General features: G+C 40.5%; 1 protein-coding gene across 2 annotated transcripts; it reads right to left on the reverse strand.

Moving 5' to 3' along the window:
• Positions 1-1,863: 1,863 nt before the first annotated feature.
• On the reverse strand, positions 1,864-12,187 carry LOC133406005 (lipoprotein lipase). 2 transcript variants are annotated; one of them, XM_061683177.1, is made up of 10 exons: positions 11,912-12,187; positions 11,205-11,401; positions 9,326-9,505; positions 8,850-8,961; positions 8,532-8,765; positions 6,239-6,481; positions 4,372-4,492; positions 3,946-4,164; positions 3,174-3,281; positions 1,865-3,080 (listed from the first exon to the last, which is right to left on the reverse strand). In XM_061683177.1, the coding sequence occupies exons 1-10, from the start codon at positions 12,009-12,011 to the stop codon at positions 3,059-3,061; spliced, it is 1,536 nt and encodes a 511-aa protein (XP_061539161.1). In that variant the 5' UTR covers positions 12,012-12,187; the 3' UTR covers positions 1,865-3,058. The 2 variants fall into 2 exon arrangements, with proteins under 2 accessions (XP_061539162.1, XP_061539161.1); XM_061683178.1 differs by lacking the exon at positions 9,326-9,505 and having other exon boundaries at positions 1,864-3,080.
• Positions 12,188-17,178: the final 4,991 nt, after the last annotated feature.

Consider the following 17,178-nt stretch of genomic DNA (forward strand, 5'->3'; position numbering starts at 1 on the left):
CCCACCTGAAATGAAGGAAATAATGTGGAAATCGTAGTAACTGGTGAGTGGGTGGAGCCCAAGGCAATCAATTGCTGATTAACTGATAAGGGCAATTCACCTAATCAGGTCAAATGCTATAGAAAATGGATGGATGCAATATCAGCGTAGAATTCAATTTTATTGCGCCTCAAGAATGCACACAATTTCTTGACAAAGAGCATGTTTGTACTAAATGTGTGTCTTCTGTATGTCCATATTATGGCAATACCTGACATGTTTTCACGCAATGAATTGCCTGCTCATGTTACACAGCATGTGTTGTGGAAAAATCCGCTGTCGTTGCCAACTGTGGTCGGGCGCGACTGCAAGGGTCTTCGCATAGCGTATGGTATGGTCAGAGCCTGAAAGGTTCCAAGGAAAATTTCCCTTCATTTCGTCACCATGTCCGTGTTGTCTTTGAACCCGCGTGCTAATGCTCGCTCTGACGGGCGTCCAGGTTTCTATCACGCAAGTGTTACACTGAAGAGCCTGACCTTTGGCCCAAATATACTACACCTTATTGTGACACATTACAGTAAATGGTTTGCAAAAAGGCTGACTGGTTAGAGCGTCAGCCTCACGGTTATGAGGACCCGGGTTCAATCCCCGGCCCCGTCTGTGTGGAGTTTGCATGTTCTGACCGTGCCTGCGTCGGTTTTCTCCGGGCACTCCGGTTTACCTCCCACATCCCAAAAACATGCATTAATTGGAGACTCTGAATTGCCCGTAGGTGTGAATGTGAGTGCGAATGGTTGTTTGTTTGTATGTGCCCTGTGATTGGCTGGCAACCAGTTCAGGGTGTACCCCGCCTCCTGCCCGATGACAGCTGGGATAGGCTTCAGCACGCCCGCGACCCCAGTGAGGAGAAGCGGCTCAGAAAATGGATGGATGGATGGTTTGCAAAAATGAATTTTCCTAGGCTCCTAGGTCTTCAAATTCATCAATGAAAAACTTTGAAGCCTCATTTTATATACTTGTCAATTTTTTAATCATTAAAATTAGCCACACTTGCTAGCAACACTTCTTTCTGTGATGTATCACATTTAGAGGCCATTTATTTTCACTTTGCAGGGACTTTAAACCCAAGAATACGTAGTCAAGGATACGGTGCTTTAAAAAGCAGTAAAAAAACACCTTAAAGTTAATAACAAATGTGCAGGGGAAAGTGAGAATTTAGAATCCATTTTTAAGTGAATTTCAATTTGCTTAGTGGGTACCTTTTACCTGAAAATCACAAGAAATTGAGGGGAACATTTTTTAAGCTTATATATAATTAATGACCTTTTTTTACATTTTAATATTTTAAAAAAGTAAATAAATAGTAAACAAAACATTTAATGTCCAAAATAACTAACTAATCTTTCCCAAGACAAGCATGTCCAATGTAATACTGCATTTATAATATTGTTATATTGCAGTACGTGTAGCTGATAAGTATACTTTGAATTATGGTTGAATGTTAGGATTCTTCAGTACTGAGCAAAATATTATCCTCAAAATGGTCTGAATAATGAATAATTAGCAAAATGTAAAAATAACAATGAGTATGAATTTATTGGCATTAATATTTTTAAAGCTTGTTTTTCACTTGCTCAGATTTGTAACCCAATTTAATAATAATAATAATAATTATATATATATATATATATATATTTGTAGAGTCATTTCCACCCTTAAGATATCCATGCAAGAAAAAAATGCGTTAATTAAAAAATATGGTCAGTTGTTATAGTTTATTTTGGACTCATATTAAAAAGAATTCAAATACTGTATGTCTTGTTTAATCTTTATGTTTTGTGACCTTGGGTCAGTTTGACATAACTTGCAGTGGTGTCGCCGCAGCAAGGACAATCACAGATTATTTCAAAGTAAATTAACGACTATTTCCACTTCTTTATCAAAAGCAAAAACGAGGAAAAAATGTGGACTAGTTGCCCTCTCGTGTGTTGTTTATTAAATATACACTATACACTAGCACATATTTACAAGTATGTACAAGGAGAACAGATTACATTTCACAATAGAACCAAAAACTGTGCTTTTTACTATGAAATTTGATTATTTCTTATTTACATAAAATCCTGTCTGTACACAGTTGCAACATGTCCATCCCTGCATCCCTGTTTGTTGAGGTAACAGCTGAGTAATGTTTTGCAGCACAGAGGTATAACAGAGTAGAAAGGCAGGAGTAATGTTTCTTTGTTGTCATAGCAACAATAAAGCACCCATAAAACACACACATAGCAAGAAAGCGCTTTGTTGAGCTTAAGGCACACTGATCCAGTCCCACAGTCACATTGTGCTGGGGGCCACAGTGGTGAATGCTTTGTTAGGTTTCATTTATAATACTGTACATAAACACACACTATTGCCTAGGACACATTTACCACCTAAGACACATTTACCATGAAAAAAGGTATATATATATATATATATATCCCTGTTTCTTTGGGGAGGTAACAATACTATATAGGACACTGGTTACGTTTACATGGACATTTACAAAACAAAACAAAAAAAAGAGGTCATTCCACTGACTGTCAAAATGTCAAAAAAAATAATAACAATTATGAGTTGAGGATGGCCAACTACCAGCACGTTTCACAGCATAGGTTCTTTATTGATTATGTGTCAGCCAATCAATTTCTAAACGCCCAGGAGCACGTCAGAATATTTTTTAAGCGATTGTGGCCAGGGGCTTATGTCCATGTAAAAGCAGCCATTCAGTTTAACAGTGATCGCTCTAAATATCAACACAATAGGACATTAGTACCTCAAAAGATAGATTTCTAGATAACAAGGGTGGCGACACATCTCTCTGGCACTAATGATACACTAGTTAATTAGTCATAAAGCCAACAAAAAGTATTAACATATGTAATGTTTTAAATAAAAAGAGCATACTCCTCTGGCTATATACAAGTCAGTGCATGGCTTTTTTTTTTTTTTTTATATTATGAGACATCAAATAAATTATTTACTCAGTGCTGAAATGGACACAAGGGTGGCGGTGGTGGTGGCGGTTTTCTCCGCAGGGTCAGTGGGCCTCCAAGGTTACTCTACAGATAAAGACATTGCTTGTTTTTAATTCACAAAACCTTGACAAAGTGATTTGTTTGCACCGAAAAAACAGGTGGAAAAAGCCTACTTACCTTTTGGAAGTGCGCTTTGAATCTGTTCTCCATGCATCCTGACATTTGACGAAGGTAAGCTCTTGCTTTAAGTTGGAAGAATCGGGATCTTTTAGGCAAAACACCACCCTGGAAAACACGTTACTTTTATTAATCATGCTTCGTCCACAGTCAATACACTCCTTTATTCTGCTTTGCGGTCGAAACCTTTGAATGCACGTCCTACTGTTCAAAGTTTCAGTACTTTTTTGCACAACTCGTTTTTTAATAAGCCGTTCAGCAAAATCACAACACGTGGTTGAGCCATAAACATTTCCAAGGATGTCAACTTCTATGCCTTTCTGTGACTCTCCCAGTCTTTTTGTATCTTTGTTGCAACCTGCTGCTGGCACGGTAATCTCGATCGCCACTTCCCTCTGAGAAAATCCTGTTGGAAGCCTCGCAATGGCGAGGTACTGTTGATCAATTGCCGGGTGTCGTGTTGGTCTCGTGATGTCAACATGTGAACAGCATGATGAAGACGACAGTTTCAATACCAAATCCAATTGAACCAGGAAAATCACATGTTGTGAATTTTTCCATTCAGCTCCTTGTTAGAGAACAGCAAGTTGTTCAAAAACTACTCCAAAATTGAAAAATTGGACATGTTCTTTCAGAAGTTTAGAGAATGTCAAATTAAATAAAAACAAATAATGCGTTCTAAGTTCATCTTGAAATTTCACCCTAAAGCAGAATATCCCCAACTTTTTGCAAGTAGTGTAATTGTCTTTTTTGTTCATTTCCATTGACTTACTTTTGCTGCGTCTCTCCAGCTCGGATCCGAATTTTGTGCACCTCCATGTTGGCGCCGTCGGAGTCGCCGGACCACCAGGAAGAAACCATCCTCAACATACTGGAGGCTGACCAGCTGTTCGACTCCTCCCACTTGAACTTCAACATCAACAGCTCGCCAATGTTCTTCTCGGTCACCAGCAGGAAGGAATGCGTCCTATTCACCGCTATTTTCTCCTTCCTGCCAGAAACAACCATCGGGTAAGGTGTTAATCTTTACCCGTGTGTATGTCATACACGTTAAACATTGCCTATGAAGCCAGCACATCAAACAAAAATAATGTTTTACCACATTGCTAATCATCTTTATGGTTTCTTCCTGTTCTGTTATTGTGCAGCGGTGACACGGCAACATGATTAACTTTTATCGGCTACTGTGAGTACTCACAGTTTAAGCTGCAGGTCGTCCGCCTCCCCTTTGGTTCCAAACAGCGAGACGGTCAGCGAGGGCTCCATCTCCGAGCGGTTCACCTTACTGGAGAAGTGGATCTTCAGCTGGTAGTGGTAAACTGGACGAGGAGAGCCACAGTCGCATTACAGACACTTGCGCGTGGACGACGACTTGATAACATCTAAGCGCCTTCTTAGAAAACGTAAAGCAGCCTATACAGTGGTGCCTTGAGATATGAGTTTAATTCGTTCCTTGGCTACGCTAACTCAAAACCTTCTGAAATCATCTTTCCCCATTGAAAGTGCAATGCGTTTTGGGGAATGGTTTACCCCCAATAAATTAAAAAAAAAATTTAAAAAAATCAGGGAATAGGTGAATCTGTGGGTGCCGAACTGTAAGTATGCGGCGGTCCACTGTATGCCTGCGAGTATTGTCATATTATCTGTCTACATGTGTTGCTGCATCATTTGTGTTCAAATATCTGTTGCTTAAAGCCACATAGATGCTATTCGGTAGCCCATCTATGGCATTTCCAATTATGTGTCTGCATTAACTTTAAGGCACAGTTATTTGGTTGTTCTAAATACGCAATGTGTAAGTCATTTTTTTAAATGTTTAATTTGAAGGTAAACTTCAACTGGGAGTGGCAAAAAACAGCTTGAAACTAGAACTTGACATCATTTTTGAAGAATTCCCTATTTGCCAATGTGCTGCTTGTTGTAAAGTGAGTTGAGCACTCGTACCTCAAATTTTTGCTCGCAAGAAAAAAAAAATTTTTTTTTTTTTTTTTCAAAAAATTGGCCACAAGACGGCTCATATTTGAACAACTTGTAAGTCCGATAACTCATAGCGCACCACTGTAATAGCAATCCCGAGAAACCATGTTAACTATTAAGTGCTTTTTAGGCAATGCCATGGCATCCATGGCATACAATTCCATTTTGTCCATGATCTTGATTTTCAGTCCAATATTTTGATACTTCAATTAACTCATAACTTGTTTAGTTTGTTTGAACAAGTTTAAACCAAAAGAGAAGCAAAATGATCAGAAGAATAGTAACCGGGAATGCCACCACAGGCAAATTAGGTATTTGGCCAAAGAGGCCCTAACCATTTTCACACTGCATCCCTGCTAATTGGCGCATTAGAGGCGAAACAGTAGCACTTGGATTTATTTGTCTTTGCCTTTCAGACAGAACTCGCCAAAGCGGGAAATTACCATCTGCGCGTTCACATAGCAGTTACGGCTTGCTCCATTAACGTAATTAGATGCATGGGGATGTCAACAACAACTGCTTTCAACAGGTGTTAAACCGAACACTGTTTGTGGTGCTACGTCCAATGAACCAATAAATTAATATGATCAAAGAATGAATGAACAGATTAAAAGATAGGATTTTGTGACTGAAAAAAATGCGACCAAGATACATTTTTAATACGTTTTCCATTGTTGTGGCCTAACACACGTACAACTCAACTGGGAAAAAACAAGTCTATTTTCGAGAGGGGAAGCAACGAAACAACTGAGATAATGTTGTTGAATAAGTGTGCACACCCTCTTATAACTGCTGTGCTCAGGAATCATCCCCCTATCTAGCATCATCATATTATGAAATAGTTATTTTTGCTGTATTTAAAGCCATTATTTCACATTTGCATATCTACCCAGATGTTAGCCCTCGAGTTGACACACATCGTAATACCTGATTGTGGGATGCCTTGTCACAATATCCCGTCTTTGCTGAGTAAAGGCGGACAAATGCCAGATTTACTGTTATGCTGCTATTTTGCAGGAAGTCTGTGCTGTACAAAAGAGCTTTGATATGATATGTGGGTCCATCTGGTTGTGTTGCAAATCACTAACCTCTGAAGGGCATAGTGGCTCTGGTCTTGGTGTACATCTGTACATTGCGTGCTTTGCGGACCTTGCTGATGTCGTAGCCCACCGTGTTGCAGCGGCTCTTGTGGCAGCTGAGGCACATGCCGCGGTCGAACCTGTCGTTGCTGCCGCAGCGGTAGGCCTTGGCCGCCTCCCGCTCGTTCAGCAGAGAGTCAATGAAGAGGTGGATAGAGCGCTCGTGCTCGCACTTGACCGCGTCGGCGATGGCTGCGGAAGAAACGGCACATTGAAAACTTATCAAATAAAAACGGCGAGTGGTTACTTTTGTACTCATCCACTGAGCAAACGGGATCGGGAGCCAAGATCTACAGTGCCAATTTCTACAAAGACTCGTTTCAGCCATGTTTGGGCCCCTCTGCTCCTGTTCAGCCTGCTGTGAATGGGGTCATTGTGTGAGTAGCAGTAACACTGTTCACCAACTAAGACCGATTAGTAACAAGCAATGCGGAGCCAAGCTGCTGGACTGTTTTTGTGTGGACTAATAGCACACGTGATGCTTCGTTGGACACTGAGACTGCCTCTAGTTTACATACACAGTAATGAAACAACATTTCAAATGATTATTTACGACAGAGTTCCATTTCTATGGTTGGGATGTAACTTTAATTTGTACTTAAGTTAGAACCAGAGGTGGGCAGTCAGGAGATATCGATCGATCTATCGATTCTTTCATGTGCAATCTATTTGGTTTTGGTTCGTCAAAGAGTGTCACTGCTATGTTATGCTGTCATCTGTGTCTGTCTAAAAATGGCTCCGCTTCGAACTTGAACATTGCGGTATTCTTCAGGATGTTATCACTGCCTGGTGCGACTATTGTGCTGTTTCACGTTGCCTTAACAGATGTTATTTTATGAAAATTACATGTATTATTTCTTAGTTAAAGTGATTTTTTTTGGGCAGCACAGTTGCACATTCCTACTTACCAGTTACTCAGTACCCAACTTGAGAAGTTTTTATTATTATTTTTTTTTTTTTACCGAGCACTTACTCTTGAAGAGTTATTTTGGCTTAGAGGGCTACTTTTTACTTTTACTTTAGTCATATTATTCTAAATTACCGATACATTTACTTAGTCCAATCTTGTACGACTATACCCACCTTTGGTTGGAATGTGTCATATACTCTATCGCTAACCTATGCTAACGCAGTAGTAAAGTCACAATTATAGTAAATATGAATATGAAAAACACTTCTTGGCCATAAATACAAAACATTTAAAACGGGAAAAGGTAAGCCTTCTTGTGTCACATGACAACATATTCTTGCACAAATTAGTTCCTTGCACGCCGTTCGTAAACCTCTAAACGTCATCTCGGGACCGCCGTACATCGAGAACCCTCTGTACACGTTTCAGATTGACCACAATAGGTAAGAATCTCATTCACAAATAAACTGATTTGAATGAATTTTGTTCATTGCTGGAAAATTATTCAAGAAACCATGTTCCAAAAAATTGTTGATAATTGACTTTGTCCATTTGTGCCTATGTTAATTTGCAGGAAAAGCCACTTAGTGGATTTCTAAATGGGTTGGACATGGAAGATGTTACATTTATAGTGCGAATCTATATGCTAGATGTTACTTTTTGTCACTTTCCTCTAAGAACAATAAAATACCACCTGGCATTCTCCAGTGATTTATGATACCGTATGAGTACTGTAGATTGTCACTGTCCAACCAAAGAACATGCCCGGTATGGGGATACATGATTCTTGTTGGACAGCAACGTTATGTACTGTAAATGCAACAATAATCCAAACAGGCTTTAAAAATAAGGCAAACTCAAATGAAACTGTTAATCATGAATGACATTGATATTGTATTGATTGACTGTCTACGATGATATTCGGAGAAAATGTCATAAATTCATCAGAATTTAAGAAAGCCATAATATTTTTGGCCCATGTTAATTAAGACTTACTCTACTTACGTATTCATTATAAACAGACGATACATGATCCACATAAAAGTATGACCTGTGCACACAATGGAATACAATCATGCATCAAACTTTATCACAAAACTCAAAAGGTACAGGATGTGGTTCTCTCTGAAGTTTAGTGCCTACCAAATGGAAACGCTAGTTCAAACGGGAATAACATAACGTTCTGCCCTTTCTTTCACTTTTGACAATAGAACATAAAAAAAAGGAATTTTCTACACACAGTAGACCTCATTTCAGCAACCATCAAAGGATTATTATTGCAATACTGTACCTTGAGTTACAGAAATGTTGCTTGAAAACAGCATTTCTTACCAAATATTCCAAAGTTGGCGATCTTTTCCAGAGCGCCTCTCAGGTTACAGCCCGGCTGGAAGCTGCCTCCATTGGGGTAAATGTCCACATGGCCCACAGGCTGCTGGATGCCGATGCTCAGACCCAGAGAGCCTCGGGTGAAGGTGTGGAGGACGTCCACGAAGCCGGCGTCGTCTGGGGAGAGGCGCCTGTGGGCGTGCTCGCCTTCGAAGTCGGGCCCGGCCGGGTCCAAACCTGCAGATGGGGAAGTGGAGCGTCCGCGCTAATGTAAGCGACTTCAATGTGTTTGGGTGACACAATGTTCTTTTGGCCTTTTACCTGTTATCCTACCAACTTTGTTAGTCGCATGACTTCCCGCGAAGCCTGCCACGTGAGCCCCGAGGCTGTAGCCAATCAGATGAAGGTTGTCAAGAGGAATGTTGGTTGTTTCCTGTTACACACCCATCATTAAAAATAAAATATATATATATTTTTAGCCACAATCATTGATTCATAGAAATGCATTTAATCCATCAATTTTCTATCGGGCTTATTCTCTTTAGGGCCACAGGCGAGCTGGAGCCTATTCTACCTGACTTTGGACAGGAGGCGGCGAAAAGAACACCCACAACTGGTCACCAGCCAATCGTGAATGGTTGTTTGTCTCTACGTACCCCGCCATTAACTGGCCTCCAATCTCGGTCTGTACCCCGCCTCTCGCCCAAAGTCTGCTGAGATATGCTCCAGTTCACCCGCGACCCTAATGAGGATGCGTGCTATAGAAAATGGATGTATGAATGGACGCTCCCACTGACCTCGAGCCAGTCAATGAAGCGTGCCACCTCCTGCCCAACCGCCTTGGTGCTCTGGGCTGCGACCACATAGTGGTTCTGCGCCGTGCTGCGCCAGTCCACCACAATGACGTTGGCCACCTGCTCTCGTTCGTACAGCGCCGACACCAGTTTAGTCACCCAGCTTTCAAACATTCCGCTCAACTGTTGAAGGTGAAAACACAAGATCAGTGTGCTGCCCTTAAAAATGATCTCCAAGGCACAGCGGAACTCAAAATAATATAGGCAATATAGGCAAACGCTAACGGTGCTGTGGCCTACAGGGGGCGCCACAAAATCGGCAGGGGGAAAAAAATCCCCTAACGCTGCAATTATATAAAAACAGGCTTTAAAATGGAAAAGCTGATACTGATTATGAATAATAAATAATAATTCCAAATAAGTCACCCCCCTCAGTCATTTAGCACAGTGTTTGTTAAATTGATTACTTGCTTCTGAGCGATTAGCAAGCCTCAACATGGTACGTTTAATGGTTGAAATTCATTTATAGAGATTAAACCTACTCATTCGGTGTATCCATTGGCCTAATCTGCACTTTTATTTGTTCTGTTTACAAACATTTTCTTGCTTTTAATTGTCAATCAAAATGCTATTCCTTATTAGCCGTTTACTGTATAAACCCCGATATGAGTTACAGTTCAGATTGTGTAAAACTAATTTGTCAGTGTTAAAGTACACACAATGATGATTATGATTTCTAAACTCCATAACTTAGCATCCCCACATGACATATTTAACTGCAGTTTATGACTTCTTTGCAACTGCTAGTCAACGTTTCCCTGTAATGACAAAAGTTGTACCGATTGTATATTATACATGCGTAATAGACAACATGTTTTGATTTGGGTTTTTTTTCTTTTTCCAATAAAAAAAATTCTAATAATTAAATTCTTTTAAGGTGGAACGGTGGGCAACTGGTTAGCACATCCGCATCACAGTTCAGATGTCATGCGTTCAAGTCCAGACTCCCGCCTTGCCTGTGTGGAGTTTGCATGTTCTCCCTGTGCCTCTTTCTCCGGGTACTCCCCTTTCCTCCCACATTCCAAAAACAACATGCACGGTAGGTTCATTGAACACTCTAAATTGTCCGTAGGTGTGAATGCGAGTGTGAATGGTTGCTTGTCTATATGTGCCCTGCGATTGGCTGGCGACCAGTTCAGGGTGTGCCCCGCCTCTCCTCCAAAGTCAGCTGGGGTTGACTCTGGCGAGGATAAGCGGTACAGACAATGGATTGATGGAAGTTATTTTAAATGTTCTTTTATCAGTGAAATTGGGTGACATGCGATCTCATAAGTTTGAAACAATAGTAAAAACAATGCCGTTTGATTTCTTTTGCAAGCGAATATAAATCACCAATGGGGGCACCATATAAAACCTCCTGCAGGGCGCCAAATTCAGTTGACAGTCAACCAAACTCTGAATCACAGGAATCCAGAACCCGAATGAAAACGTGACCATCAGCTTATCTCACCGATTTCTTCACCTCCCAATCAGCTGTGGATATTTTGGGTGTTTTCACACCAAACACAGTGTATAGAATCTCTCCCTGAATGTTCTCAACTCCTGTTTCCATGCTAGTGCAGCACTGACAATAATAATGTAAATTATCTGTACTTCAAGACAACTACAGAGTGTCAGTACTTTTACCACCTCTGATTAAAAAATACAAACATCTACTTTGGAGTGCAATAATTGTTTCTATATTGTACATCCAGTATTAGAGTTGGTTGAGACGAATTTAAGATCACATTCGTAGTTGATTGTCGAATCAGTGAACGCAGCACCAAAAGTCATTGCCCTAAGCAAATTTATAATCGTCGGACAAGTATGTGGCACGTCTCACCGTCCAGCCGTGGATGATGAGGAAGGTTTTGGCGGTGCCGTTGAAGGCGCAGGCCGCCAGCGACTCGGCTCGGCCGGGGAGGATGTAGCACAGGTCGTCTTCCGGGCGGGAGGGTCTGCGCAAGGAGAATCTGGCCACCGTGTGATTGGCGTCATGCTTCTGGTCAAACAAGTCTTTGATGGGATGCAGGAAATTGCCTGAGAGTGGAAGAAGTTTGACATCAAAGGTGTTTATTTTGGGGGAGTGGAGGAGCTCGCGTTCTGGCTGGAGAGGCTCGCCCCTTGTGGCCTCTTAAGACTGGACGTCACGCTGTCAGACTGGGCTCCATAGAAACCAGCAGCAGCTTCTATAAGTTTCTGAGGAGTCAGGTGACTCATCTGTGTGTGTGTGTGTGTGTGTGTGTGTGTGTGTGTGTGTGTGTGTGTGTGTGTGTGTGTGCGTGCGCGCGCGCGCGCCGCGCAGAGTGGGGGTGGGGAAACAGAACCCTCACATTTATAAGGTAGCAAACATAAAATATCCCAAATACGCAAGTTCCTACAGAAATCGTAGTGGCCTAAACGCATCACTACTCATCTCAACGTTAATTTATACATACACGTCTAATAAGTTAGCACGGCATTATTAGTTACAGCTGAAACTACGTCAGTCAAACTTTTCACGCGCAAATGTAGTCGGGGGTGTGATGGGGTCTCCTTTTGGCAACTCACCAAAAATAGAATCGGTCAATTCTTGCTCCAGAGACGTCACATAGCGTACCGCTGCGTTCAACACCACTAAGGAAAGAAAGCCAACTCCCCATGCTTTCATTGCTTTGACAGCTTTGTTCAGAAAGTGTCTACAACCGTCTCGGCAAGAAGAAGAAGAACAGGTGATGTATCCTGGTTATTATTATTGTTGTTGTTGTTGTTGTTTCTTCAAATGGAATAATCCCGTTTCGTGCGTCGTGTTGCGCGCAGTGCGCAGGCATGTGAACCACCTTGAACCGAGTCCGCGTCTTAAATGGAACCTGAGCCGCCCCATTGGCTGTCAAACTCAGGGCGGAGAATGGAAACATACTGTCGTTTTCAAGTCAATCATTACACTGTTGTGCAGTATAAAAAAAAAAAAAAAAAAAAAAAAAAAAGTGACTTTGTTTAAACACCTGAAAGCACTCAGTGAAAGCATTTGGAACAACGACAGATTATTATTTGTATTCATTGTTTGTACTTCTCAGCCACCGTAGTGCTACTTCCAATGTTGATTTAATATCTTTGTTTTAATTTTTCTTTTAGGTTAAGCACATTGGATCCCCTTTGATTGATCATCAGGTTGAGCGTGGGAAATTTCAATATTATCAAAATTGGTGTCAAACTAAATGTTGTCATGGTGGGTCACATTGTTGGTACGGGGTTTCTTTCAGAGGGCTGATATGAATATGAAACAATAGTATTCAGTAGGGGCTGGTCAATAGGGGGCGCTTGGGTGCCACCCGACCAGACCGCTGCTGAGTCACCTTAAAAAAAGGGCCAAAGTGAAATAATGACAATGAAAATATAATATAGAAATGAAAATATTACACATGATATCTATATCTATTTTTAGCACGTAGGAAGAATAGTCTAGCGTTAATGATTAGTAAAATGGATTCGTTTATCTCTTGTCTCGTTTTATGATACAACTTCAGGTTTAGGGCGCATCGACTTTCGTTAAACGTTTGACATGCGCAGTCAGTCCTTGTGAAATACAAAAGATTGCAATAGCTCAATGCTATTATTTATTACATATGACGATTTGAAATTTTGGTACAGATTTTACCAAACATTATAGAAGTTGATGCAAATGAGTTGCTTTCGGGGGCCACAGAAAATGATGTGGTGAGCCGGATTTGGCCTCCGGGCCCTGAGTTTGCCACCTGTGATCTACTTTCTTTGTTCGTCTATCTATGCCAGTGACATATAGTGACAGACAGAACAATTAAATGCTCTTCCACTAGATGGCAGAAGGTACGAGTATCCACCCGTTGCCATTCAGAATCATATTTTTGCGTTCAACTAAACAAGCCCAGATTTCACACCGAGCAACTAAATTTGTGAGTAAATTGAAATTGTACAATCGTTGTCTCAGTTGTAATTTGTTTTGTCTTTTGTAAAAGTGTTTCTGCTTTTGTTAATGTGTTTTCTGAAAGGTACAAGTGTTTCAGAATTTATCATATTATTTTGCACATCCAGGCCACTGTAGAATCTCCATTGGAACCTCTTTGCTTGAAATTTAAACTCCATGTTCACAGGTTTTCCTCCCACAAAAAAAAAAAAAATGCTTCTTAGGCTAACTGAAAACACTTAATTGCTCATAGGTTTATTTTATTGTATTTTATTTTATTACATGAGCAATTCCTAAATTTCAATTTCATTTTGATGAAATAATAATGATGCATCAATACTCGAAATGAGTGTTGATCTGATTATGAATGGCCCCAACATTTGATGATTTAACCTTCCATGCAGTGCACATCCCAAAACATGGGTTATCCTCCAAATTGAACTGTAGTTAATTAGTCATTATAAATGTGGGGGGAAAAAAATTCATCTGCAAAATCTCAGGACACTAGCACGCCCACTTGACCAATTGTGACCAATTGGAATCCTGTAATGCACCTGATACTACGATGCGATTAAAGTTATATTATATTTTGTATCGTATTATTAACAATGGCTGTCCAGAAGAAATATTGCAAACATTGGTTCAATCACCGTCCAGATTTTCCTTTCTAGTCTTCTCCAATGAGTTTCTACCACCTCTCTCCCATACTTCTTTGTGAAAACAAACCCCCTATTTGGCAATCACATTTAGTTTCTCGCTTCCAATGTGAGGTTAATTAAATTTGTGGCACGCTAAGGAGCTAACAGCATGTTAGCGGTCACCTACATTCCAGGAGACAGGCTGCGAAGTTAAACACAAGGGGCCTCTTGAGGACATCCGGGGCCCCTTTTTTCCTCACATCGCCTGCTGGTGCCGTAAAGCGCAAAAAAAGGAAGTTGAGCCAAAGTCCAATGCTCAAAGCCCCCCGCAATAAACTAATATTCAATTGCAGTTTAGATATCAAATGTTTGTGAAAACGTCCTAGTAACCTTGCTGCTAACTGCCAATACTGGGATTGATTTTTATGGTGTGGTGAAATACTGCTTTAGTCTTGCCTTTGTCCAAAGTACCAAGACTACAGAACAGGGTGCTTACAAGAAAGGCCAGCATGCCAGCTGCACAGTGTGTGTGCTCACAACAGACGTCGGATGCCAATGCCAAAGTGGACAAGGTCATTGCTGAAAAAAGCACCGGCATGTAGTGAGTAGTGTTTGCAGACAGTGTGAAAGGCCTTACAACCAATCTGGAATTCAGATCTATACAGTAAACCATTTTCTATTACATTTGTCCACATTAGGGTGAGCTGCATGGAGTCTATCCCTGCTGACTTTGGGCGAGAGGTGAGGTTCTTCTCAGGACAGGTCACCAGTCGATGATCATATCGAGTTGACATCACATTTGTTCACACAGTGCCGTATTCCGTGTTATGTTCTCTGAGTACACTACGCATTCACTCTCCTCCCCATACGCGCACGCCACATGTCGCTGCAGCTGTCTTGCTTGAATTCTTCCGTAAGCTGGAAAATGTTTTCCTCGAAAATCCGTGACTCTTGTTTGTTTTCCCACCCCTGGGAAGGGATTAAAAAGAATGTGGGATCACAAAAGTAAAACGTTTCCACCGTACTGGAAGAATGTCAATAAGCAGTAAAAAAATAAAAAATAAAAAAATAAAAAAATAAAACAATTAAAAAATGTAAAAATTTAAAAATTTAAAAATTTAAAAATTACAAAATAAAAACATTATATATATATATATATATATATATATATATATATATATATATATATATATATATATATATATATATATAATAAATTAAGAAATTTAAAACTAGTTGGAGACAACAAAATGTCCTGGAATTTATACTGTATATTTCAAAAATTGCTTTAGTTATTTCTAGGAACGTTACACCCATGACTTCAATGACTACACTCACTGGACACTACATCAGGTCTAATGGGATCCAGTACAAACACAATTAAAAACAGTTTGTACTGCTAGTATGCAGCAGGTGTTTTTTTTTTGTTGTTTTTTTTTTGCCCCACTTGAGTATCCTGTTTGTAGATATTCAAAATTTTGTTGATTCCAATGACCTCATTATGTCATGGAGGTCAACCTCATCTCGGAACTAATTTATATATTTTATAGTAAAAATACAAAGCAGGAATTCTATCAATCAAATTGCAGAAATTGAACAAGTGGTTTAAACAGTGCTAATTAGAAATGAACTGTACACTGCAAATATTTAATGTGTAATTGGCTCTATTTCTTTCCAAAAGCGATTCATATCTATCTCAAGGGAATGCAAATACATACAATTGCATCTCTACATTTTTGTGTACCATAGACAATGTTTATTACGGTGGTGGACTGGTTAGAGCGTCTGCTTCACAGTTCTGAGGACCTGGGTTCAATCCCCGGCCCCGCCTGTGTGGAGTTTGCATGTTCTCCCCGTGCCTGCGTGGGTTTTCTCCGGGCACTGCGGTTTCCTCCCACATCCCCCGCCAAAAAACGTGCATGTTAGGTTCATTGAAGACTCTAAATTACCCGTAGGTGTGAATGTGAGAGTGAATGGCTGTTTATTTATATGTGCCCTGCGATTGGCTGGCAACCAGTTCAGTGCGTACACCGCGTCCTGCCCGATGATAGTTGGGATAGGCTCCAGCACTCCCGCGACCCTTGTGAGGATAGGCGGCTCAGAAAATGGATGGATGTTTATTACAACATTCAATTAATCCAATCTAGCTAACCCTTTGTGTTGTTTGAATTGTGCAGGTTGCGTAACGTGTTTTGACTCTTACAAGTTGTCTCGGTGACAACAGCCAGCTGTGATCTTAAAAACACTGCGAATGTGTTGGCTGACCTGTAATAAACTGAAAATGCAGTTACAGGCCACCAAGGAGTTACGACATACTGTATAATTGACAACGTCGTACAGTGTCCATGGTTGTCCACTAAAATGTGATTGACATGAGTCATAATTCTTCGTATTATTATTTGTTAATATTTGTTCTGTACAAACTGTTGTGTTCCTTTGTAATGTGTAAAGGACAAATGCTCAGTGAAAGATCAGTTTTAACAAAATTATGTTTTTTTAGATGGCACCCGCCAATAAGCCCTTTGAGTCTCTTTTCTGATTCACGGCTATAGAAATAACTTGACTTGCACACACTCTTAGAATTGCTGAGGTGGCCGGGGTCAGATTTAACCAATCACGTTCAAACTCATGTTAAATGGGAATTAAAGTTCAGCTGTTTGAGTAGGCTTTTCCTGACATGCTTTTTGCTTTCGAGCCTGAATGTTTTGTGCAAACACTGACTTACGTTTGGAACGTAAGGTGGTGTTTTGGTGTTGTGTTCACGCCAAACATACCTTTTGGAATTATGACCAATACGGTCAAACTTGGTTAAATGGGGCCATGACACATTTTCCCATATGCATTTGAAAGATTTCAAGGTTGTTTTTTTTTCTTTCTAAGATAAGGCTTCCATCTTGTCACCCTACCCTGTAGCCCAGACATATGAAGAAGAAGAAGAAGTCGCCACATGTACTAAACCAGTACTTGCCAGAAATTCCGGTCGCTTCTGCAGAGTTGCTGTCTGCCACTTGGCAGCCTCCCTGACCAGTGTTCTTCTGGCCTTTTCTGCGAGTTTGGAGGGTCGTCCAGTTCTTGTTAATTCATTCACTGCCAGCCCTCCATGTTAATGTGGATATTTGAGTTCAACAGCCGTCAAATGTCAGGGAAAGCCTACTAGAACATCTGAACTTTATTTGTGGTTAATCAGTGTCACACACCGTTATAGGTCACATTAATGGTGGAAAACGTTTTGTAATGATTTATCTCGCGCTGATATT

This window comes from Phycodurus eques, chromosome 8, assembly GCF_024500275.1.
Source record: "Phycodurus eques isolate BA_2022a chromosome 8, UOR_Pequ_1.1, whole genome shotgun sequence".
Classification (NCBI taxonomy): Eukaryota; Metazoa; Chordata; class Actinopteri; order Syngnathiformes; family Syngnathidae; genus Phycodurus; species Phycodurus eques.

Bases quoted from the DNA above. Each gene is read 5' to 3' on its own strand.
- LOC133406005 (XM_061683177.1), bottom strand. From the start codon at position 12,011: ATGAAAGCATGGGGAGTTGGCTTTCTTTCCTTAGTGGTGTTGAACGCA. The intron at 6,482-8,531 runs GTAAGAAATGCT...TTTCTTCCGCAG, and splicing joins CGCCAACTTTGGAATATTTG to CCATCGCCGACGCGGTCAAG. The intron at 3,081-3,173 runs GTAAGTAGGCTT...CTTTATCTGTAG, and splicing joins TCAAAGCGCACTTCCAAAAG to AGTAACCTTGGAGGCCCACT.